At 29.5% G+C, this 26,748-nt stretch overlaps 1 protein-coding gene across 1 annotated transcript in view; it reads right to left on the bottom strand.

Annotated features, from left to right (window-relative positions):
• The window catches only part of LOC113371439 (beta-glucuronidase), a gene marked incomplete at its 3' end in the record, with an annotated part of 608,953 nt that overhangs the window by 378,041 nt on the left and 204,164 nt on the right, over nt 1–26,748 (bottom strand). The window contains 2 exon segments of the mRNA XM_026612065.1: nt 22,354–22,500; nt 26,461–26,669. Coding sequence (XP_026467850.1) covers nt 22,354–22,500; nt 26,461–26,669 — 356 coding nt within the window.

Here is a 26,748-nt window from a genome sequence, read left to right as displayed (position 1 = left end):
TATATATATATATATATATATATATATATATATATATATATGTATATATATATATGTAGATATATGTAGATAAACTATTTGAAATTATTTAAAACAATTGTTGATTATTTTTATTACTCGAATTTTTAATTACGATGCATGAAGTTCCAGCAATTTGCATTAGGACACGATGCCATGCACCACTAATTTTCTTAGCTATAAACCTTGCTGAACTTTGCGAGACCTTTCCAACGAATGCAAAATTGTCGAAATCGGTTCGTGCGTTCTGGAGTTATTTCGTCAGGAAGGAAAACCCGACTTATTTTTATGTATATAGGAGATAATCTATTTAAAATTATTTAAAACAGTTATTGATTATTTTTACAACTCGAATTTTTAATTACGGTGCGTGAAGTTCCAGTAGCTTGCATCAAGGCACGATGCCATGCACAACTAATTTTCTTTGCTATAAACCTTGCGGAGCCCGAGACCTTTCCAACGAATGCAAAATTGTCGAAATCGGTTCGTGCGTTCTGGAGTTATTTCGTCAGGAAGGAAAACCCGACTTATTTTTATATATATAGAAGATAGAAGATAATCTATTTGAAATTATTTAAAACGGTTATTGATTATTTTTATTACTCGTATTTTTAATTACGGTGCGTGAAGTTCCAGCAGCTTGCATTAAGGCACGATGCCATGCACAACTAATTTTCTTAGCTATAAACCTTGCGGAGCCCGAAACCTTTCCAACGAATGCAAAATTGTCGAAATCGGTTCGTGCGTTCTGGAGTTATTTCGTCAGGAAGGAAAACCCGACTTATTTTTATATATATAGAAGATATATACGAGGTCTGTTCAAAAAGTACCCGGAATTTTCGTTTTTTCAAAAAAATATTTATTTATTCGTCTACATTAATGTGGTCCCCTTCAAAGTAGTCCCCCCCAGATATAATACACTTATGCCAGCGTTTTTTCCAATTTTCAAAGCACCCTTGATATTCACTTTTTGATATGTCCTTGAGCACTCTCAGCGATTTTCTTCAATCGAGGAAAACCGCCGTCCTTTCATGGGTCTCTTCAACTTTGGGAATAGGAAAAAGTCACACGGAGCCATATCTGGTGAATTTTTGCACTTTGCAACACTTTATTTCATTTTTTACGCAAAATTTAATACAAATTCTTTGACTTTTCAATTCTTCCATTGTAAAAATCGCCGAGCTCAGAAAAACACGTCGAACCTTAGCGACTACCACGGACAAAGTAAACAGTGAATATAGCGAAAATTTCATCATACTTTAGGGGCATGTATACCAACACAATAAAAAAAAATTTTTGACAATCAGACACTCCAGACCCGCGAAATTTAATTATTAGTAATTCCGGGTACTTTTTGAACACACCTCGTATATAGAAGATTACTCGTCAATTACAATACTAGTTATAAACTTAATAAGGCGCTCACATATAAACTAGTCAGCTCTTTCAATACGATTGACGATTTAGGTATTCGGCCTATGAATAAACTTCCACTCAATATCCGAAACTTGGACAATAAATAAAATACATGCTACCTTAGTTAAACTTTTTAAAGAATTTTCTTTTTAAGACTCTACAAAAATTTCTCAATTTGATTTCAATCACTACTTTCTTGCATAATCTGTATCCTTTATCTATGTGCTCTGGTCTCCTGTACAACTATGTTTTTTTATGTTTATTTATGATCATTTTTATCTAATAGATTTTGTTAGTTTCCCATTGTCATTTGATTAATTTAATTTTCATTTTAGATCAGTATAACTTGAAGCCTTGGGCAAGAATTTTTGGTCTAACAAACTTAAATCGTCATATGACGAACATTGTATTTAATACTCAAATGCTTTCTTTCACCTGTTTTTTTTAGAAGCAAAAATTGTGCAGCTACTATAAATAATTTAAGTATTAGTGAGGAATAAGTTTGACAAGAGCCTGATATAATATTTATTATTATTGATTACGGCTTGCGTATGAATATATATACTAGTTGGTATTGGTATTTTGTTTTGAGGCAAGTTACATGAACTTCCCGATATGTGTAAATAATTGACTTAATCAATAAAAAATAATTTCATTAATTGAAGTAATTAGAAGTTTAGTAATTAGAAATTCGAAGTGGATTTATTACATCATTGAAAACAAACAAACACGTTAACTCGGAGTATTTTCTAAAAGCAAATTTTCAAAAAAATCTGTAATTGAACCAGTTTACGTAGGACTTTACTTGTTTAGTATGTTCATTAAGACTAAGAACTCTATTGTTATACCAAGTAAAATGTTTAATTTTAATTTTAAGAAGCGTCAAAAAAAAACTCATTTTCTCAAACGTTGATAAATTTTTAAAATTAAACTACTTGGTTTTATAAGACTATGATATATGCCGCCAAAAAAGTTCCATAAAAATTGGCTTAAATTTTTTTTCAGTTAATTATAATTAACAATTAATTACAAGAAAATGGCTCGGTAGATTTTCATCTAAAACTAATCGGTGTCATTCCCAACTAATATTTTACGAACAGTTTTTGATTTTATAAAATCGATTCAGCAGTATGAGCTTTAATGCGGACGAAAAGTTTAACACTTTTTTCCAAATTACAAAAAAATTGCTTGGCAGATTGTCGCACAAAACTGACAAACAATAGTCTTCGAGATACATCGAATGGTTTTTAAATTTCTGAAAACGGTTCAGGCGTTTTTGAGCAAACGTCGATAAATGATCTAATTTTGACAGAAGCCAAAAAAAAACAATACTCATTTTTGCAAACTTTGATGAAATTTTAAAGTTAAACGAGTTGTCGTAGGGCCGTAATATTTTATATATGATCTATAAGACTATGGTATCTACCGCCAAAAAAATCATAAAAATCGTCGAAAATTTTTTTTTAACACTTTATTGAAAGAAAATGGCCCGGCCGATCTTTACCAAAAACTAATCAGGTCGATTCCTAACCAATATCTTACAAACGGTTTTTAAATTTTTGAAAGAGTCAGAATTGCGAGACAAAACGTGGACGATTTTTTTTAATTTTTTAGCGATTTACAAAGAAACGGTTCGCCCGATTGTAGCGCAAAACTGACAAACGATAGTCCTAATCAAGATACATAGAATGCCTTTTAAATTTTTGAAATCGATCCAGCCGTTTTCAAAAAAACGATTCACGGCAAAAAATCTGTCCACACACACACACTTTTTCCAAATTTAGTCTCATTCGATTTAGAATGGCTTGAAACGTCTAAAAAATAAAATTAGCGAATCGGATTTATTTATGAAAACAAACTTTCCTGATAAAAAAATGTCATCTAGGTATGCATGTTTGAATATAACTTTTACCAGCTCTAATGTTATTATTTAATAAACGTTGGTGTTGTTTTAACGGTCTGAAGCATTTCTTTTACAATATTTATATTTTTTCATATCAACTTTTATTAACTTCCCGTAGGGTAGTTATAGTAATGGGCCGAAAATCGAAAATGAAAATTTTTGCGTTTTGAAGGTTTCTGAGCATTTTGGCATACCTCAGAAAAAATGGATGTGTGTGTGTGTGTTTTGTGTGTCCGCATTTTTTCGCAGCGTGCATAAATAAAAAAAAAATTTTTTTTGGTTTTTGGCCCATTACTATTACTATCCTACGAGAAGTTAAAAAAGATTGAAATAGATTTTTTTTTTCTATTAAACGTTTCGACACTCAATGTGTCACTAGTCAACTTCCCTTTGGGTAAGTTATTATAATCGTCTAAAAATTGAAATTTAATTTTTTTACATTTCTTCACATTTTGAAAGTTTCTGAACACTTTGGCATACCTCAAAAAAAATGGATGTGTGTGTATGTATGTATGGATACAATTTTGCGTCCACGTTTGCAGGCGCACTGATCAACCGATTTGAATGGTTCAAAAAACATTCGATTCCTATTGATAGGGAGATGTTCTGAATCGTTTTTGGCAAAGGCAGGTCCAGAATCAACGGAGGTGCGACGCAAAGAGTGCAGAAAATACAAATCAAGTTTTTAGAGAACGGAGTATCCGATTTGAATGATTTAACTAGTGGGGTGTATGGCATCGTGCCTTAAGGCAAATTGCTGGAACTTCCCGTACCGTAACAAAATGTTCGAGGAATTTTGAATGTTGCTAAGTTGAAATTATTTGTTTAAAGTATATTAGAACTATATTCAGAATTAAAAATAAAATCTGAATTATTTTCGATATACAAAAAAAATTTTTTTTGAAAAAAAAAGTTGAAACAATTTTTTTTTTCCAAAATCAATTATTTTGTTAAGACAAGCAGAAAGTTCTATGAATCATTTAAATCGGACGCTTAGTTCTCTCAAAAACTGCCATTTTTTACACACTTAGCTCCGTATCTTCGAAATGGCTGGCCCTGCCTTTGCCAAAAACTAGTAAACACTTCTCCCAATCATTACTAATTAAATGTTTTTTAGATCATTCAAATCGGATGCTCCGTTTTCTCAAAAACTCGATTTCTATTTTCTGCACACTTTGCTCTTTATCTTTGTCACTGCTGGACCTGCCTTTGCCAAAAACTAATCAGCTCATTTCTCTATCAATAGGAATCGAATGTTTTTTGAACCATTCAAGTCGGTTGATCCGTGCGCCCGAAAACGTGACTGGAAATTTGTATCCATACATACATACACACACACATCCATTTTTCCTGAGGTATGCCAAAATGTTCAGAAACCTTCAATACGCCGAGAAATGTCAAAATTTTCAATATCGACTTACCCTACGGGAAGTTAAAAAACATTAAATTTGTAATGATTGGGAGAAAAGGTGATTAGTTTTTGGCAAAGACAGGTCAAACCATTTCAAAGATACAGAGCTAAATGTGCAAAAATAGCAGTTTTTGAGAAAACTAAGCGATTTGAATAATTAAAAAAAAAATTCTGATTGTTTTAACAAAATAATTGCTTTTGGAAAAAAAATTGTTTAGATTTTTATTTTGAAAAAAAAAAAATGTTTTTTTCAAGTTTTTTTTGTATATCGAAATTAATTCTGATTTTAATTTCATTTATGACTAAATTTCTAATATACTTTAAACAAATAATTTCAACCTTGCAATACAGTTTATATATCATTCTTATAAATATTAGACAATGTTGCAGTATTTATCTATTTGAAAATATTTAATATTTCTTGAACATTTCGTTACGCTACGGGAAGTTCTTGCAATTTGCCTTAAGGCACGATGCCATACAACACTAGTTCATAATTTGTTTTATAGAGCGTTGATTTTTGAATAAAATATTTTGTAGCCCAATCGTCGAATTAAACTAGTGGTGTATGGCATCCTAAGATAAATTGGAACGTCCCGTACCGTAAAGAAATATTCGTGTAAAACTAAATGTTTTCAAATAGACTATTATAAATACCATAGCTTATATATGTTTACAGATAACTCAATCAATCAAATTTAAAGTCAAGAACATTGTTTAATTTTAAGAATTATATAAACTGAATAACAAAGTTAAAATTATTCATTTGAAGTATATAAATTATTTTTAGAACTTTAGCCAGACTTAAAATTAAAATCCTAATTTTTTTGGTATTCAAAAAATTTTGCCTTTGTTAAAAACTAATCAGCACATTTTTCCATCTATAGCAATCGAATGTTTTTTGAATCATTCAAAACGGTTGATCGGTGCTCCCAAAATCGCCGACGAAAATTTGTGTCCGCAAACACACACACACGCACACACATACACACACATACATCAATTTTTGCTGTCTCAGAACCCACATTAACCCGATAGCTCAATTTATTTTAATGTCAAGGGTTATCCAATATTTTTAGTCATACCTGTAGACGTAGATGTATAAATAAATGATTTTTTGTCTGGGAGTAGTAATGTATATGATGGAATAAACTCCCATCGTATAAAAATATAAAATTTTATTCATTATAAAATATTACTGATATGAAAAATATAAATGACAAGTCCAATTGTTTTTTAATCATGACTAGCCTGCTTGATCCCCACACACTCCCTGCCCAGTGTTGACCTCACAGTTTAAAAAAAAAATACAGGGAAACACGTTATAAAAATATGGTGGGAAAGCAGATTATAGCAGTATTGTGGTAGTAGTCAATTAGTAATTCCAATGTTTCTTTGGCAGATCCACCGTATGGTAGGTAATTCGACCTTTCATTAACTCCATATTCTGCATAAGGTTCTGACTAAAAAAAATGTGGAAAATTTGCTGAACCTCGATGTCGGTGAACTTCTAAGATTCAGCCTCGATCTAATTGGTATTAGTTATATCAAAATTACTTAATGTTTGGAATGCATAATTTATGGGTACAGTTTACATTTCTGCGGGCGTTGCATTCGTATCTGATGGGTTCTGATCAGAGAAAGAAGTAGGCTATTTATCCAAATCAGGGTCATTAGTTTTTTTAACATGTGAGTCCAGAATTGTGGAATCCAATATTTAATTTATGTCTTCATTTTGTTTTGACTCGTCGCTGTCACCGATAATGGGAGGTAGCATCAAAAGACGATTTGTTGAGTTAACGGACAAGGAGAGGTTGAATTGCATTCCAATGAAAAGTTTAGGCTTCAAATTATTTTTTTCTGTCAGCAATGAGGTCTGGGTATACCAAATAGGTAACCACGAAAGTCCGGTTCAGGTAGTAAGTGAGTTAACTATGATGAACCGAGGACTGGACGTACCTTATAAGTCGTCTCTGAAGACCGGTGATTATGGTGCTGCGTCAAAAACTGTATTTCTTAAATCCTCGAAAAATAAAACTCCTTGTTTGTCTTCATTTCAATCGTCGTAGATCACCAATGTGGGAGTAGTAATGTATATGATAGAATAAACTCTCATCGTATAAAAATATATAAATTTTATTCATTATAAAATATTACTGATATAAAAAATATAAATGACAAGTCCAATTGGTTTTTAATCATGACTAGCCTGCTTGATCCCCACATTTGTTTATTCACAATAAAAACATCGATTTTTCAAATTTATGACACAAAAATTCATCGTCTGCCTTTGTGATTTATAGCATAAGATATACGTGTTGAAAATTGCAGTCCTTTAAACAGTACAACGAATTCACAAAGAATTAATATATAGTATCCGCGGTAAAAGTACAATATCACCTTGGATATTTCAAAATAATTGTTTCAATAATGCTGCCCATAAGTTTTATAATCTCGTACTATATATTAATTGTTTTCAGTATTAATAACATCTGAATTACATTTTTTAAAATAAAAATTCGATTATTAACATTATTCGATTAGTGTATGAAAGGATAATACTCCTAAACGATTATTCAGATTTTGACAAATCCTGCTTAAGTTTGTTAAGGAAATATTTTAGGATTTTTTGAATTATAGAAATATAGTTAGATTATAGAAATAATAAAAAAATACAAAAAACGCTTATCATTGATTGACATTGAAAATATTTGAGGCATTGTTTGGCATTAAAAACAAATGAAGACTGTCATTTGCCAAACATTTCCATTCACTTATTCATGATTATAAATAAGAAAAATGTAATGTCTACATTATTATTGCCGAAAAGCAGCTGCGTAAAAATTAAAATAATATAAGATACATTAAATATTTGACAAATAAACAGTCTGCACATGCGCCTGACGGTTGTGAACTGTACGTGATTGCGCTCAAACTTATTCAATTTGAGAGATTATTATATTTTAACTAATGCACTCGTGTTTTGCCTTACTTTACTAAATCACAAAAATATTTAGAAGTTCCATATTTTCATATTTTTGCCATTGGATACTGAATATTTACTCAAGTCAATTGGGCGTTTTGGGCCTGAATTTTTTCACTGTGCTCCAATTCGTAAGAAATTTTGAAATTGGGTTATTTTACTATCAAGTTCAAAAGTGAAAATAATTTAGACTCATTTGCTACTTCCCGGGGGATGACATTCCTTCGAGTGGTGCAAATTTTTTTTCAAATAACGTCGAACATCGATAAAAGAACTAATTATAAGAAAAAATGTTTCATGAAATTTTTCAAAAAAGCAAATACTTTTCGAATTACTGGTTACTAAAAATTCGTTTCTTTTTGGCGTTTTTTGTTGTTTTTCTGTAAATATCTCCAAAAATACACATTTTAACAAAAATCATGTAATGAACAAAATTATATCAATTATAATTTTAATAAACCGGTGTTTTATAACGTTTACTAGGAACAATATTAAGATAGATATAAAAAAGCAACGTCGTTTTTTATTTCGTTCGAAATTTAATTGCTATATTTGAAGCCATCTAGCGGCGAAGTGTTACATTTTATATATTTCATGGGGTTTTATAGTGCTCAAAATAAGCTATACAATGATACTGTTAAGGGTCTGTTTTTTTTTTCATTTAAATCAAATAGTTTTATGAGTGTCATTTCTACTGAAATTAAAATTAATCGTATTTCATATAGAATTAACTTGGTTCAATAAAAGAGATTCCAAAATATTATGCAAGTAAGTAATAATGTTGTAATAATGTTAATAATCGAATTATTATTGAAAAAAATGTAATTTAGATGTTAATATTACTAAAAACAATTAATATACAGTAAGATTTTATGGAAATTATGGGCAGCATTATTGAAACAATTACTTTGAGTGAAATAATCCAAGGTGGTATTGTACGTTTACTGCGGATACTATATATTAATTCTTTCTGAATTCGTTGTACAGAAGAATTATATTTATGAAATAACTAAATAATTTCTGTAACAATGTAAGTTTCATTAATCCTCTTAAACTATAATTCGGATTTTCATGAATCTTCCTGAAGTTTGTTCGGGAAATTTTCTAGAATGTTTTGATTCATAGAAATATAGTTAGATAGTAGAAATAAATAGAAAAAATTACAAAAAACCGCTTATCATTGTTTGCCCTTGAACACATTTGAAGCTTAGTTTGACATTAAAAACAATTGGAGACTGCATTTGCCAAACATTTCTATTCACTTATAGGCTAAGGCAATATTAAAATATAATAAATTCATAATTATGAATAAGGAAAATGTAATGTCTACATTATTAATGCCGAAAAGCAGCTGAGATGTGCCAAAAATTAAATTAATATAAGATGCAAATAATATAACATGCGTCTGACAGTCGGCGCATGCGTCTGACGCGCACGGCGAATCGTGTTCTCAACGTGCGCGTGGTTCGTGGTTTGCTTTTGCTTGCAATAATTTTGTTTGCGCACTTTGCGAACAGATTCGCCGTACGAATTCGTGCAAAGGAGACGAGCCATAAGTGATTGCGCTCAAAAATATTCAATTTGCAGTCGTTTTGCCTTACTATACTAAGTCACAATACAAAAAAAATTATTTAGAAGTTTCATTGTGTCAAAAATTCATATGTTTGACATTGGGTACGGAATATTTACTCAATGGAGCTCTTTTGGTCTGAACTTTTTTTACTGTTTTCCATTTCGTTTGGAATTTTGGAATAATGGGATGAACAAAGGTTCATCTTACTCTTCAGAAGTGAAAACAATTCAAACTCCTTTACCACCTCTCGGGAGGATGACATTTCTTTTCGTGTAATTTTACTTTTGTCAAAATAACGTTGGGTATCGATAAAAGAACTAATTATAAGAGAAAAATGTTTAATAATGTTTTTCAAAAAAGCAAATACTTTTCAAGTTACTGGCTACTGAAAATTTGTTTCTTTTTTGCGTTTTTTATCATTTTTTGCTAATATCTTCAAAAATATACATTTTAACGAAAATCATGTAATGAACAAAATTATATCAATTAAAATCTTAATAAATTGCTAATTTATAGTGTTTTAGGAACATTATTAGGCTAGATATGAAAATGGGTTTTTATAGTGCTCAAAATAAGCTTTAAAATGAGTACTTCTGCGTGTAAAATGAGTAAACTATCATGCAAATAAAAGACCCATATAATGTTTTTTCATTTAAATCAAATAGTTTTTCAGTGCCATTTCCACCAAATTTAAAAATAATCGTATTCCATCTAGAATTAACTTGGTTTAAGAGATCTTGATAGATTCTAGAAAATACCACAACTTTAGTACAAACGATTTTCAAAAAACTCATGATTTCATGAAAAATAAACAATAAAAAAACATCCAATTTCTCATTATAATATGTCTGAAAGAATATGTATAAAAGTATATATATATGAAAATTCGAGGTATTTTTCTGACTAATTATTGTTGTTTATTATTTTTCCATTACACAAATATTGATAGAGATATTAATTAAGGAGTGCGCGGCTGTCCAACCAGAGGTCTTTCAAGTCCTTTAACCATAAGCCGTTTCACAATAAGAGAAGTTACGGTAAAATTTATGGTAGAGAAAGTAGTAGCTCATTTAATCATCTTTAAAATAGTGTATTACAAGTTCTGATAAAATCAGAATTAAAAGGGTAATAATCCAATTAATGCGGTGGATGGTGACGGAGTGCAAATTATTTTCACTTCTGAACTTAAGATAAAGATTAGCCTATTTCCAAAATATCAAGTAAATTGGAGCACAGTAAAAAAATTCACAGAGCAATAATTTTGTTGATCGTAAGTTGAATAGAGCACATGTAGACAGAATTTGACAAATTAATTTTCTTCAAATATAAACTTAAGCAATAATGTATATTGATTTATTGGAGAAAAAAATGTAATTTAGATATTAAAATTTTTAAAAGCCAGTTAAAATATGGTACGAAGTTATAAAAATTATAGGCTACATTATTGAAGCAATTATTTTGGGTAGAAAATTAAAAGGTGACATTGCACCTTTGCCGCGAATGCTATATATTAATTTTTTCTGAATTTGTTGTACTTTTTAAAAGATTTCAATTTTCAGCACGCGTATCTTATGCTATGACCATAAATCACAAAGGCAGACGATCATTTTTAGTGTGATAAATTTGGAAAATCAATATTTTAGTCGTGAATAAACAAAAAATCATTCATTTATACATCTACATCTACAGGTATGACTAAAAATACTATAATCCCTTAAATGCAATAAAATAAATTGAGCTATTAGAAATAAATTTGTTCTATAAATCGCAGTGTATAATTTTTAATATACAATTTTATTGAACATTTTTTAATATTTAGTAAATGAATAATTAAAGTGTTAACTGTGGGAATTGAGAACAATCATTTTATTTGCAACAGTTCTACATTCAACATAACTCATATATTGGCGTAAATAGTAATTCAAAAAACAGTAACTATTATTTTTAACTAAGCAGTAAATATTAGTATAAAATATTGAAAAATTGTAGACGTGGGTACAGAACAACGTCTGTCGGGTCAGCTAGTATATATATATATAGATGACCCGACAGACGTTGTCCTGTACCCACATCAACGTTTTTTTCAATATCATATACTAATATTTACCATTCAGTTGAAAATAATAATTAATGTTTTTCGAATTACTAATTACACCAATATATGAGTGATGTTAAATGTAGAGATGTTTCAAATAAAATGATTATTCTCAATTCCCATAGTTAATACTTCAAGAGATAACCTTTAATAAATATTAAAATATGTTCAATAAAATTGTATATTAAAAATTATACACTGCGGTTTATATAATAAATTTATTTCCAATAGCTCAATTTATTTTAATGCATTCAAGGGTTATAAAATATTTTTAGTCATACCTGTAGATGTGGATGTATAAATAAATGATTTTTTGTTTATTCACGACTAAAACATTGATTTTCCAAATGTCCAACAAAAATGATCGTCTGCTTTTGTGATTTATGGTCATAGCATAAGACACACGTGTTGAAAATCAAAGTCTTTCAAAATGTATAACAGATTCAGAAAAAATCATTATATAGAATTCAAGGTAAAAGTACAATATCACTTTGGATTTTTCTACCCAAAATAATTGCTTCAATAATGTTGCCTATAATTTTTATAATTTCGTACCATATTTTAACTGGCTTTTAGTAATTTACGATCTAAATTACATTTTTCTCACTGATAATTCCGTATACATTATTATTTATGTTTATATTCGAAGTGAAATATTTTGTCAAATCCTGTTTACATGTGCTCTATTCAACGTACAATCAGTATTGAAATTATTGCAGTAAATATAGAAGAAAAAAGCGTGTGTCGGAAATAGGCTAATCATAATCTTAAGTTCAGAAGTGAAAACAATTTGCACTCCATCACCACCCATCGCATTAATTGGATTATAACTCTTTTATTTCTGACTTTATCAGAACTTGTAATATACTGTTTTAAAGGTAATTAAATGAGCTACAACTTTCTCTATTATAAATTTTACCGTAACTTCTCTTATTTTGAAATGGCAAAGGATTGAGGGACCCGAAAGACACTTTGGTTGGGCACTCTTTCAATATTTGTGTAACAGAATAAAAATAAAAAGCAATAATTAGTCAGAAAAAGACCTTTAATTTTTATCTATATACCTTTTTACGTATCTTTTATTTTTTTAAATAGATTCTTTTTATGAAATCATGAGCTTATTGAAAATCGTTTGCACTAAAGTTGAGGTATTTTCTAGATTCTGTCAAGATCTCTTAAACCAAATTGATTCTAGAGGGAATACGATTATTTTTAATTTTGGTGGAAATGGCACTCAATAACTATTTGCATAAATGAAAAAAATATTATATGCGTCTTTTATCTGTAGGATAGCTCACTCATTTTACACGCAGAAGTAATCATTTTAAAGCTTATTTTGAGCACTATCACACCCCATTTTTTATTTAGCCTAATATTGTTCCAAGAACAATTTATAGAACAGCGATTTATTAGTATTTTAATTAATATAATTTTGTTCATTACATGATTTTTGTTAAAATGTATATTTTCTTAATATTTTTTTTAAAATGTATATTTTCTTAATATTTTTTTAAACTTGAGAGTAAGATGAACCTAATTCCAAAATTTCATGCAAATTGGAGCACATTAAAAATATTCAGACCCAAAATGCTCCATTATCTTGAGTAAATATTTTGTATCCAATGCCAAACATATGAATTTTTGACACAATAAAACTTCTAAATAATCTAAATAAGTAAATTGTTTTTGTATCGTGATTTAGTAAAGTAAGGGAAGACACGACTGCATTTAAAAGTTAAAAAATAATAATCTGTCAAAGTGAATTATAGGCTAAGTTTGATGTGCGATCACCGACAGACGCATGCGCATACTGCATCATCTGTCAGATGTTGACTGTAAATCTTATATTATTTTAATTTTTGTCACATCTTGGCTGTTTTTCGGCAATAATAATGTAGTCATTACATTTTTCTTATTCATAATCAGAAATATATTATATTTTAATATTGTATAAGCCTATAAGTGAATGGAAATGTTTGGCAAATGACAGTCTTCACTTGATTTTAATGTCAAAATATGCGTTAAATACTTTGAAGATCAAACAATGATAAGCGGTTTTTTGTAATTTTTTCCGTTTATTTCTACAATCTAACTATATTTTTATGAATCAAAAAATTCTAGAAAATTTCCCGAACAAACTTCCGGAAGATTCATGAAAATCTGAATTATAGTTTAGGAGGATTAATCATTTATACATTGTTACAGAAGAATTTTATATATAAGATATATATTAATGATTTGACACATTTGACACAAATTTTGATTAGAATATTTTCTCAAACTTTGATGAATTTTTAATATTAAACTATTTGCCGTAGAGCAGTAGCATTTTGATTTGTTTTATAAAACCATGATATATATTGCAAAAAAAATCATAAAAATCGGCAAAAAAAATTTCAATTAATTTCAAGAAAACGGCCTGGTAAATTTTTACTTAAAACTAATTAGTATCATTCCCAATCAGATTTTTTAAAATCGATTCAGAATAGAGAGCTAAAGCGTCGACAAAAAATTTTTCACTTTGCTGCTATTTACAAAGAAACGGCTCAGCCGATCATCGCACAAAACTGAGAAAACATAATTCACATCGAAATACAGCGTTTGGCTCTTAAATTTTTGAAATCGGTTCAGGTGTTTTTGAACAAACTTCGATAAAAGTTCTAATTTTGACAAACGCAAAAAAACGATAATAATTTCGGCAAACTTTGACAAATTTTTAAAATCAAACGACTTGTCCTCGGGCCGTAATATTTCAGTATGATTTATAAGTCTATGGTATTTACCGTAAAAAAAAATCATAAAAATCGTCGCAAAAATTACACTTTATTACAAGAAAACGTCCCAGCCGATCTTTACCAGAAACTAGTCAGCCCTATACCCAATCCAGATTGAATTTTCAAAATCAATCCAGAATTGCCGGCTAAAGCGTGGACAATTTTTTTTCACTTTTCTATTATTTACAAATAAACGATTTGGCTGTACTTCAAGTAAAATTGATAAATACTAGTCATCATCGACATACATCGGTCGTCTTTTAAATTTTTGAAATCGGTCCAGCCGATACTGAGAAAATGTGAAGTTAAGGCAAAAAATCTGTTCACGCACACACACACATACTTTTTCCAAATTTGGTTCCATTCGATTCAGAATGGCTTGAAAAGTCGAGAAAACATGAAATTAGCAAATTTGATTTTTGGATGAAAACAATCTTATTCATGGGAAAGCTAACTAGTGATGTATGGAATTCTGCCTTAAGGCAAATTACTGGAATTTCCCGTACCTTAAACAAATATTCGAGGAATAATATAATAAATTAATTATTATAAGCCTTTTTTTGTTACAAATTATTTTTCTTAATCATGACTTAATGTCTAATTTACAATATTGATAGTCGCAAAAAAGAAACAATGCAAAAAATACAATACATTAAATATAATATGAAACAAAGGTAAAATAAAGTAGAATAATAACAGTAATACAAAAATAATAATATAATTGAAGTATGATGTGATGATGTATGCCGCGTACTAAGTTAGTGCGCGTGCAGACATTGGGCTAGGTGTTGGTAGGTCGGAAGGCCCTTTCTTGCTAAGGCTTCTTAACGGTGTGTGAATTGCTTGAATTGAAGGATTGTTATGTTGCATTAATTTGTTGTTGAAATATGAACTTCTAATTTTGATTTTGTTGACTGTAGAGGTTTTTGAAATCCTTATGTAGGCAAAATTTCGAAATATACCAAGCGCATTAGATAATATACGAAGAATTTTGTTCTAGAACCTTTGAATAATGTTTATGTTTAATTTACAAGGGCAACCCCATAGTGCATATTTTGTTTTTCATCTGTCAAAAAAGTATAGTAAATTCTGTAATTTGGTTCTATAATAATTATTTTCATTGAAGAAACAAATAATAGTGAGTGATATACATTGTACACAATGGAATCGGGCCCGTACGGGCAGAGCGGTAGATTGTTATCGCAAGATATCAATGGGAGTGATATAACATCAGTGTATAATGCGTGTGCGTATTCAGATAGCCTTGAGTCATCACAAAAATGTAGTGAAAATAGTGCAATTAAGGAAATTATTAATAATAAACAAGAAATTGACTTATGTAATAAAGCATTGAGTGTAAAAAAGAGTATTGTCAATAAAAGTAAAGCAATTAAAAACGCTAAAACAGACGGAAAGAAGTAAATTAACTCAGAAAAATTAAAAAACTCGATTAGAACGACAGAAAATGTTAAAATAATAAATAATTATAATGAAATTATTTCGAAGAGAGAGGTAAAAAATTGGCATGAATGTATGGAAGCAGACACAGATGATGAAACAAATTCTATTAACGATAGTGATAATATAATTAAAAATACGAATTTAAATGAAACTGATAATGAAATTGTGAATAAAATAAATACGAGTGATATGGAGCAATGTGAACAATTGTCTGAAAAAAATCAGAATGTGGTAGTATTCAAGAAAAATTTCTGAAAATTTCCAAAAATAAATATAAAAATTTAAAATATTCCGAAAATGATAACGGGCCATATTACATTTATGTAAAATCCTTGGGCAGTAACAGTGGTAATTTACAACAAATGACAATAGGAAGACTAATATTTAAAAAAATTCCTCAATTTACAAATTCAATAATAGACATTAAAGCAATAGGAAGGAATCGCATAAAAATAACGGTTAATGACTACACAATAGCCAACTACTTAATTTACAATAATATATTTACCGAAAATAAATTAAAATAATTTATTTTATACCAACACACTTGCTAATTAGCAAAGAGGCCATATATGATGTACACTCTGACCTAATAGAGGAAGAAATTATAGCCAATTTATACTCGGAATTGCCCATTTTGGAGGTAAAAAGAATTTATAAAAAAATTGATAATGAAAGCAAACCAACACGGATTTGCATTGTCACATTCAAAGGACAGAAACTGCCCGAGAAAGTATCAATATTTGCAGTAAAATGCAGAGTAGCAACCTACAACAGAATGGTCCAGTGTTTTAACTGTCAAAGGTATGGTCATGTGACTAACCAATGCAAAAGCAAAGCAAGATGCAGTCATTGTTCAGAAGAGCATAAATATAAAGACTGTACAAACAAACAAAATAAGCCGATTTGTGCTCTGTGTCAAGAGGAGCATAAAGCCATGGATAAAGCATGTCCTAAATATGAAGAACACCACAAAATAAAAATGACAATGGAGGAAAATAACTTAAGCTACATGCAAGCTAAACATCTAATAAATAATAAATCATATGCCAATGCTGTAGGATTTGAATCTGGAGACATATCATCATTCCCGGATCTCCCGGCAAAACAAACGGAATACGTTACGAAAACAAATCCGACAAGAATAATTAATAATCGAACAATAACCGATCAGAAACAAACAAGAAAATATATTGCGACTAAGTCAACATAAAAAGATATCACTGAGCGAGAATCAAGAAAAGACTTCCTAAGTAGTGAGGAAATAAGAAGAGACATAATAAACAAATCAAATAGTAAAGATCAACAAACACCTCGTAAAAAGACTGACGAAGATGAGATTCCATTGGAAAAAATTATTTCAAACATAAAATACAAATTTAGAGAAAAGAAATGTGATGTTCTACAAATTCTGAAGAATATAGTCCAAGACATAGAAAGTAAAACAAATTCATCTTCCAGAAACAATAAATGACATTAAAAATACTTCAATATAATTGTAGATCATTAGTTGCTAATAAAGAAAGCATTGAATACTCCTTATGGGAAAAGAACATAGCCATAGCCGCTTTTCTAAAACGTGGTTTAAGCCCGAACTAGAGTACAAATTCAAAGGTTACAAAATATACAGGGAAGACAGAAATGATGGATACGGCGGCACTGCTATATTAGTAAAAAATAATAAAGAATGTGAAAAATATGAAATTATAAATCAAAATGAAAACAGTCAAATGTGCGCAGTGTTAATAAAAACAGTAATACCTTTTTGTTTAATTTCAGTCTAATGTTTAACCAGAGCTGAGATAGAATTTTCTGAATTGAGAAACATGTTAACAAATATTTCAGAAAAAAATCTTCTTGTAGGAGACTTCAATAGTCACCACTTGGCATGGGGTAGTGACATGACAAACAAAGCTTGAAAAAATTTATACGAAATGATAGAAGACTATTCATTAATAATTCTAAATGACGGTCAACCGACTACTATGAAAACAAATCATTGTAATGCTACAAGTATAGATTTATCGTTTTGTTCGAATAATTTCATCGATACTATCAAATGGGAAATAAGTACAGAAGTATTGGGTTCTGATTATTTTCCAATTATTATAAACATAGATGTGGAATTCCCAACTTACAGAAATATTATCGCTACAAAAAAGTGGAACATCAAGAAAGCACACTGGCAAGGATATGCTGAAGACATAACAAGAATGTTACAATTACCTATTTTTCGAGAAAAGGAGAATTTTAAATACGAACATGTTATCCGAATTATTGAAACAGCAGCAGAAAAGAATATAAAAAAATTCAAGATCACAAAAAGAACGTTATTCAAACCCTCCGTGTGGTGGGATCAAGAATGCGACGTATTCATATCTAGAAGGAAAGAAGCATTCCGCAAACTACGCATGCAGTACAACTATGAAAACTATATCAACTTCCAAAAAATAAACGCTCTGACGAAAAGACTTTTAAAAAATTAAAAAAAAAGCAGAAATGGATTAAATTCATTAGCTCAATGAATAAAAATTCAAATCCTACTTCAATATGGAGCAAGATTAAATTGCTAAATAATAAAAATAATATGATAAATACAGCAAATCTAAAAAACTTCACTCTTGATTTTGCCGAAAATAAACAAATAGAGATAGAAAAAAATTCAGATGAGAACAACGAATTAATTGTTCCCTTTACTTTAAAAGAAATGGAAAAGGCGTTAAAAAAAGAAAAAACTCTGCTCCCGGATTTGACCAAATTAATTATAAAATGATTAAGGAGTCTCCAAACAGTCTGAAGATCAAATTAATAAAAATATTTAATGATATAATAGCAAACAATTGGATCCTTAAAGAATAGAGAAATAACATACTAATACCATGTCTGAAACCAAATCCTACAATACCGAATTTTGAGACCAATTTCATTACTTTTGTGTATTTTTTAAAACTTTTGAAAGAATGCTGAAAGAACGTATAAAATAGTACGTAGAAAATAAACGAATATTTAACGACGCGATGTTTGGATTCAGAGGAGGAATGGGAACTCTGGATTTACTGAGCACACTGACCAATGACATACACATATCGAACTCAATGAATCATTATTTATTATTATTATCAATAGACATTGATAAAGCATATTACAATATAGACCATAATATACTGCATACAAAATTAATTAATATAAATATTCCACAAAAACTAATTAACATAATTCTGTTAACAATATCGCAAAGAAATATATACTTAAGACAAGTTGACGGATTGATAGGATCAAAAGTTGCATGTAAAGGAATAGCACAAGGCTCTATACTTAGTCCTTTATTATTCAATATTTAGACCGCAGATTTTCATAATATTCTTCACACAAGCATTAAAAAATTGCAATACGCAGACAATATTTATATATACATATCAACACCGACTTTAACATCGTGTATAGCAGAAATGAATGATGGAATTAAAGAAATTGAAAAATGGTTAATCCTAAATAATTTAAATATATCTCAGGACAAGTGTGCAGCTACAATATTCACAAGACATCGTTATCCTAGTAGTACAGACAATATAAAAATAAACAATAAAGAAATCACGATATAAAATAAAATTAAAATTTTGGGCATAACATTTGATACAAATGTTATTGATACAAAAAAAATTGATACAAAATGACATTTAATCATCATATCCAGGAACTAAACGCAAAATGCGAAAAAGGGCTAAACATCATTCGTAAGGAGCATGTCTGTTACTATATAAAAATATGATAAGGTCACAGCTAGACTATGAATGCTTCATTTATGGTGCTTTGAGACAAAAAGAAAAATATCAACTAGACAAAATACAATACTCAGCCATTAGGATCTGTCTAGGAGCCATCCGCTCTACCCCAATAAACGTTCTACTGACTGAAGCAGGTGAAACACCGCTAGATATAAGAAGACGTTTATTGGCTAAAAGATTTTTAGTTAAAAAATTGAATAACGCTTGCCATAATTTAGGCAACTAGAAGAATTGGCAAGATTACATATAACTAAACCATATTGGACAAACAGACCTACTCCCCCTTTAATAACGAGCTTTTATGACCTACAACCGTATGAGGAATATGTAAAAATTTGCAAAATCAAGTCTTATTATCAATTTCCATAATATTATTCATATAAAAATTCCTACGCCAAAACAGAGGCCAACTTAGTAGGAGAATCTATTGAAAATAAACAAATAAAAAATTGGGAATTTGAAAATAAAGTAAACTCAAAATGGCCCGATCACCTTCACATATATACAGATGGTTCAAAAATGGAAGATGGAACTGGATGTGCAATATATATACCTAATCACAAATATAAGAAAAAAATTAAATTACTAAAATTTGCCTCCATCTTTATAGCGGAGCTGTGTAGCATCAAAATATGTTAGAGACAAAAATGTAAATAAATCGATCTTTTTCAGTTATAGCAAATCGAGCATAATCGCAATAAACAATCCAAGCAAGCATACAAATATATTGGTATATGAAATTATAAACAATCTCAACGAAAGAAATGTAGGAGAAAAGTCAATGATCTTAGTATGGCTTAAAGGACACGCAAATATAAATGGTAACGTGATAGTAAATGCGTTAGCCAAAGAAGCTTGCCATAGCGGCAAAGATTGTGACAAAATTCCATCCTTAGAATTAAATAACGTAATCAAACAACAGTATATAAGAAAATGGCAAATATTCTTTGCAGAATCAACAAAAACGAAAGGCATCACATACGCATTAACAAAGAATAAGGTATCGCAAAATACATGGTTTGAAAACGTGGAAAAAAGTAGAATTTTCATCTCGGTTATCTGTAGACTGAGATTTGGACACACCTTCTGCAAGAACCACTTGAAAAGAATTAGATTTATAACGGACTCAGCATGCGATTGCGGAAGCGGAGAGAAAACAATAGATCACCTGTTTAGAGAATGCAACTTATTCCAAAACGAAAGAAAAACATTAATAATAAATTTACTTATAGAAAATATTATTTTCCCAATCAATGTACAATCATTAGTAGCTAGTAACAATTTAAAAATGTATAAATACATATTTAATTTTATTAATAATACAAAAATTAATTTATAAGTTAATGATTCAATAAGAATTTGTTGTAAACAATTGTAAGATGGCATCTGGCCTTATTATGTATATCAAAAGCCAATAAATAAAAAAAAAACTTAGTTCATTACTATAAGTCCAAATGGGTACTATTATAGTTTTGCACAGAAGTACATTGTTAGCGAGAGAGATTTCGGATTTTCTCCCAAAAAGCTAGTAAAAACCTTTTATTTTCAGTTGGATTTGTGTCCTTTTATTTTCAATGTGCATTTTCTAGTCAATTTCGAGTATATGTACATGCCTATATTTGACAGTGTTGCATAGTAGAATTATTGATTTGTTTATGGTGATAAGGACTGTTGTGGTGTTTTAGTGAAACAATTATGTGCTGAGATTTTTCGATAATGATTTTGATACTCCATTCTAAAAATCATTTTTTGTGACTAGATAAATAGTTTTGTGACTGACAAGATCATCTGTGGGCATATCGCTTTAAATATGAGATAAAGTACCGGCTTAGCACACTGTGGTACCCCGCATTCTATATTTCTAATGCTCAAAGTCACATTTTGATTCAAAATTTTCTATTAAATTAGAATGTGTTTAAAATATTTGGAAAAGTAGTTTGGAAAAGTTGTTTTTATTTTATATAGAAGTCTAAAGTGCCAATCTCTTGCGGAATTATTAGATTATCATTTCTTGGAATAATATTCGGGGTGAACTGCTTGCTTGTTTCACGTACAATTTCAGAAAAATGTTCTATTTTATTTTTTATATCAATAACGCTTGTAGGCCTTAATTTTGGAAATATTTTTCAATCAATTATGGTTTTACAATTAAAGTCGCCACCAATGATAAATATATTACCTAATTGTGAGAAAATTGAAGAATACTGAGAACAAGAAATTTTGAATCTTGGTAGACAATAAACAGCAAAAACATAAAAATTATATAAATTTATTTCAACAGAAATTTGAGTTGCTTGTAGATAATCATCACAAATATTTGGCAGAGCAAAATGCTTTATATTATTTTTGATTAATATTTCCGAACCGCCGCAAGCCCTGCCACTTGCTTGATTTGAATTATAATTAGTGTAGTTGTAGTTATCAATTTTAAAGTAGGTTTTTTCTGCGAAGTGTGATTCTAAGATTAATAAGATATCTATTAAGTTCAATATTAACAATAACTTACCCTACGGGAAGTTAAAAAACATTTTACTTAATTTTTGTGAGGTTATTATATACCGTTGACAATCCATACAGCAATTTTAATTATTTTTGTGTGACAACCGTGGCTACTATATTTATTATAATGGTGTTCTGTTGCAAGAGCTGATTGAGCATAGTTTTAAATTTCAAAATGAACGTTGCTAGTAGAGTTTCAGATTCGGGATTTGATTGTGAATTATTGAAACAGAAAATTTATTTTTTGCTATGTCTGCATAGAATGAGTCATGAATTGTTGGCTTTAAGGCCGGAGAAATGTTGTTTAAATTTTTAAAATTTTGATTTAATGAATTCGGATTTATGACTGATTGATTTACTGGAGTTTTGTTTTCACACATCCATTTTTTCTTAGGCATGCATGATAACAATATTAATATATTAAGAAATACTAACGTCAGAGTCTTCATGTCTACCAAAACCTCTTAGATATAATTTCCTGTGATTAATGAGTAAAGATGTATTTGTCCATGATATGGTGCGAATTCCAATAGCCTGTTTGTAAACGTCGAAATTTTCTCCATTTTCAGCAGCTAATTTAATCTGAAAATTGAATAAATATATATGATTTTCACAAAAATGTATATAATAAGAATTTTGATTTATTTCATTATACAAATATAATACATAATTCAGAATTTAAAAAAAAGTGCGCGTAAGGTTTACACGCGATTGAAGTAAAGCTTATTTGCTACTGTACAAAATGACATTTAAGTAAAAATAAATACATCAAATAACAATTTTTAATAATGTTTGTTAGTAATATGGTAACACTCGTGATGCACACATTTATTAGTGTTATACACATTATACACATTTATATAATGATACATTATACATTATATATTTATAATAGCATTAAAAATATGTATAATATTTAAACACAATAATGTAATTAAAGTGATGCTTCAAATATGACATGATTGGTTTGTCATTGTATTTAGCATTTAGAAATGAACCTTTATTAGAGAAATTAAGTAATTGCTGATTAATAAATTCTATAATATTCGTTCACACATTGGATTATGTTAAACAACGCCTAAACAATCGTTTCGCAACTTCACTCAACATGTAATTGTGTCTGAAGAACTTCATGCATATAAAATTAACATACATTCATTGACTGTTTGTATTTTTTTTACTTTTTCGCTGGCGATATAATCTCATCTTTGAAAATCTGTAATAATCGAGAGCGAATGACAAATTATTGGCACTCCATTGCCGTAACGCACTTCCGTTGCATTTGTACCGATTTACAACCTAGTCGTGCCTAAATGAAATTTTACTTAAAAAAACAAAATTTAAGTGTATGGGCTATTCTTTTACCGACCGTAACATTTCAGAACTGTTTGAATTTTAGATATCATAAATAAAATCATTTGACATGTAATTCAAGATTTTGCTAAAAAACATTTTTTGAAGTAAAACTTTTTTAGGCGCGACTTGGGTGTAAATTCTTACCAATGCAACGGAAATGCGTTGCGGCTGACTGTGCGTCATTCGGTTTCGATGAAATAGTTTCTATATACGGGTCGATTGTAATTAGTCGTTGTGTATGTGATTAGAGATCTGTCGTTGTATGCGTACCGGCGTTAACGTTGTATGCGTAACGGCAGCAACGTTGTATGCGTACCGTAATCGTCAAGGAAATCGGCATAGATAAATAAACATTTTTTAGTTACATCGTACTACAAATCTTTATTTAATGAAAAATGCCTGAATCAGAACAGGGTAAAATAACCATGTTCCTTGAAAATATTGATTAATAAGATTCATGATTAGTAAGTTTATTGATAGGAAATTATTTATATGGTATTCGTAATTTCTATAAATAATATATTAGTTATTAAATTAAATTTCTATAAAAATAAGTTCTTAAGTTATTAAAATGGAAAATATATTTTAGACAAGACAGATATTACAGCTGTTCAAAGAATGAGATTATATCGCCAGCGAAAGAGTAAAAAAAATACCAGCTGTCAATAAATGTATATTAATTTAAAAGTAAAAAAATACCAGCTGTCAATAAATGTATATTAATTTTAATTTCATGAAGTTTTTTAAACACAATTACATGATGAGTAAACAATTATTATAGCATTGATTAATCACCAATCACTTCATTTCTCTAATTATGGTTCTTTCTAAATGCTAATTACAATGGAAAACCGATCACGTCATATTTGAAGTATGACTTTAATTACATTATTAACTTCCCGCAGGGTAAGTTATATTAATCGCAAAAAATCGAAAATGTAATTTTTTTATATCTTTACGTTGCAGGGGTTTCTGAACATTTTGGAATACCTTATAAAAAATAGACGTATGTCTGTTCGTCGACGATTTCGGGAACACGGTTCAACCGATTTCAATCATTCAAAAAAGATTTTGCTGTTGATATATTGCTGTTGATAAGAAAACGTGCTGATTAGTTTTTGGCATAAGCAGATCTAGCCATTTCGAGGATACGGGGCAAAAAGTGCCACAAACGGTAACTCAGTTTTTAGGAGAACGGAGTGTCCGATGTTAATAATTCAAAAAACGTTTTACTTGTATTAACAAGAGAAACAACTGATCTGAATAAAAATTTAAAAAGTCTTTTTTCCAAATTTTTTTTTCATAAATTTTTAGTTTCTTAAAAATCTATTTTTTTTCAAAGTAATTTTTTTTCAAAAATGTTAATCTTTTTAAAAAATAATAATTTTTGGTACGGAAAGTTCCAGCAATTTGCCTTAAGCCAGGATGCCATACGCCCCACTAGTTGTTTATAAATATTATACATATTTTTAATGCTTTATAAATATATAATTTATAATTTATTATTATATAAATGTGTATAATGGGTGACACTAGTAAGTGTGTACATAAAAAGTGTTACCATATTACTAATAAACATTATTCAAATTCGTTATATGATGTATTTATTTTTACTTAAATTCCATCTTGTACAGTAGCAAATAAGTTTTACTTCAATCGCGTATCAACCTTACGCGCGCTCTTTTTTTACGTGAATATTTATGATTGAATGATTTGCTCAATTTTTATGAACATACTCTGCGTAAAATTCATTGTCTCTAGTTGTGCAATAAGATCAATAGGTATTATTTAATTTTTATTTTAATCACGATGAAGTCAGTTTTTTGATAAATCATAATTGGGTAGTAGCATTTGTAGTCATTTCCAACAGAAATGAAAAAGTCAAGTAAGTCCAGAATCCTGGCCGGGTCTGAGGCCAATATGTTGGTGCCTGTGTAATGCAAAGCGTGGTTATTTTGTTGTATAATAACATTCAGCTATTTTCCTTTAGGACTAACAAGGCATGAAACCCAGTTTGGATGCTTACTGTTGAAATAACATCTTGCTAAAAACCTAGTTCCTAGCGTTTCAAAAATTTCTCGTCTTTCTGTTCCCTCTGTGTGTTATGCCTGGAGAAACAATAGACAGTTGTAAAAGTGAGGTCAAAAAAGAAGTTTCACTTTGATTGATGTAGGTTGAATACAATTGTATTGAAATTTCCCCTAAAATCATATTTGTGTGATAGATGATTCTCTGTCAGTTTCAATGATGCTTCCTCCATTGTTAGAAATATTTTTTCCGGAGTTCCGCAAAGTAGTGTTTTTGGTCTGCTACATTAAATATACTGACGATATACCTACAAATGAAGAAACCATGATTGCAACTTTTGCAATTGGTACGGGAATTCTGACGAAAATTAAGACTCTACAATTATATGTAAAATTAATGTTTATTTACAAATAATATGTACAAAGTTTTCTTCGGTATTCTTTTGTTAGATTTACTTGTTTTGCCCAGGTGTTGACTACTCGACCCGTAGAGGAGAAAAGAGATCGAGTAAGGTAGCTGCTTCCTTAATATACCTGTTAGTCTGACCCCCTCCACACGTTAAGGTCCCTAATAGTGTGGAGTTTAGTGTAGCTCTTTACTACTATTTTTCAATAGTAGAAGAGCTGACGTATTCTAGAAAATTATTGTTCACTTGTTTAGGTAGAGAAAAAGTTACATCTATCCATAATTATTAGATACAAATATAATCAGTGGATCTCAAGATGTGCTAATTCAAATAAAACATTTTACAAGAAGCTCCTAGCATCCTTATCTATAATCATAATTTTCGCAAATTATATTATGATTTGCCAATACTGGGATATATTAGGTAACCATAATAAATAAAAACTAATAAACAATAATAATGCAAAAATTAGCTTACTCATCAATTCAAAAACGTTAACAAAAAATTGATATCCCATTATATTTTCTTTTACGAAAATGCAGCCGCGTTCATATATTTTCACTGCTAAGTCAAAAATGATTAATTGAGCAAGAAACTAGAAGTTATTGGAAAATTTTCATTGAGCCTATAGATAAAAAAGTAATATTTATCGAATATTTTGATTTGGTATAAAATTGTTATTATCGGGGAGAAGATAATAAGTGAATGAAATTAAATGGCAATGAGCAAGTTGAATTTTTATGATGATTTACCTTTAATGTGTACATATATCCGGGATGCTCATCCATTAAATAAGGCCACCATAACTTGGCCTGTGGAATATGTAGGGTACCCGAAAAGTCAGCATCAGCCATATTATTAAGTATGAAAGTCCCAGACTGATCATACACTTCAACTATACATATCACATCAGTTTCATTATCTTCCAATCCTGAATACTGTATTTTGTAATTTATTATACCTAAAAGTAGAAATAAATGTTTGAAGCTCAAACACGCACTCATACATTGGCCGTATTATGATACAAGCATATGTATATA

Source organism: Ctenocephalides felis, unplaced genomic scaffold (genome assembly GCF_003426905.1).
Source record: "Ctenocephalides felis isolate EL2017-DRISC unplaced genomic scaffold, ASM342690v1 CF-g0.4_SCAFFOLD_01492, whole genome shotgun sequence".
NCBI lineage: Eukaryota > Metazoa > Arthropoda > Insecta > Siphonaptera > Pulicidae > Ctenocephalides > Ctenocephalides felis.
This window is presented reverse-complemented; position numbering and strand designations above follow the sequence as displayed.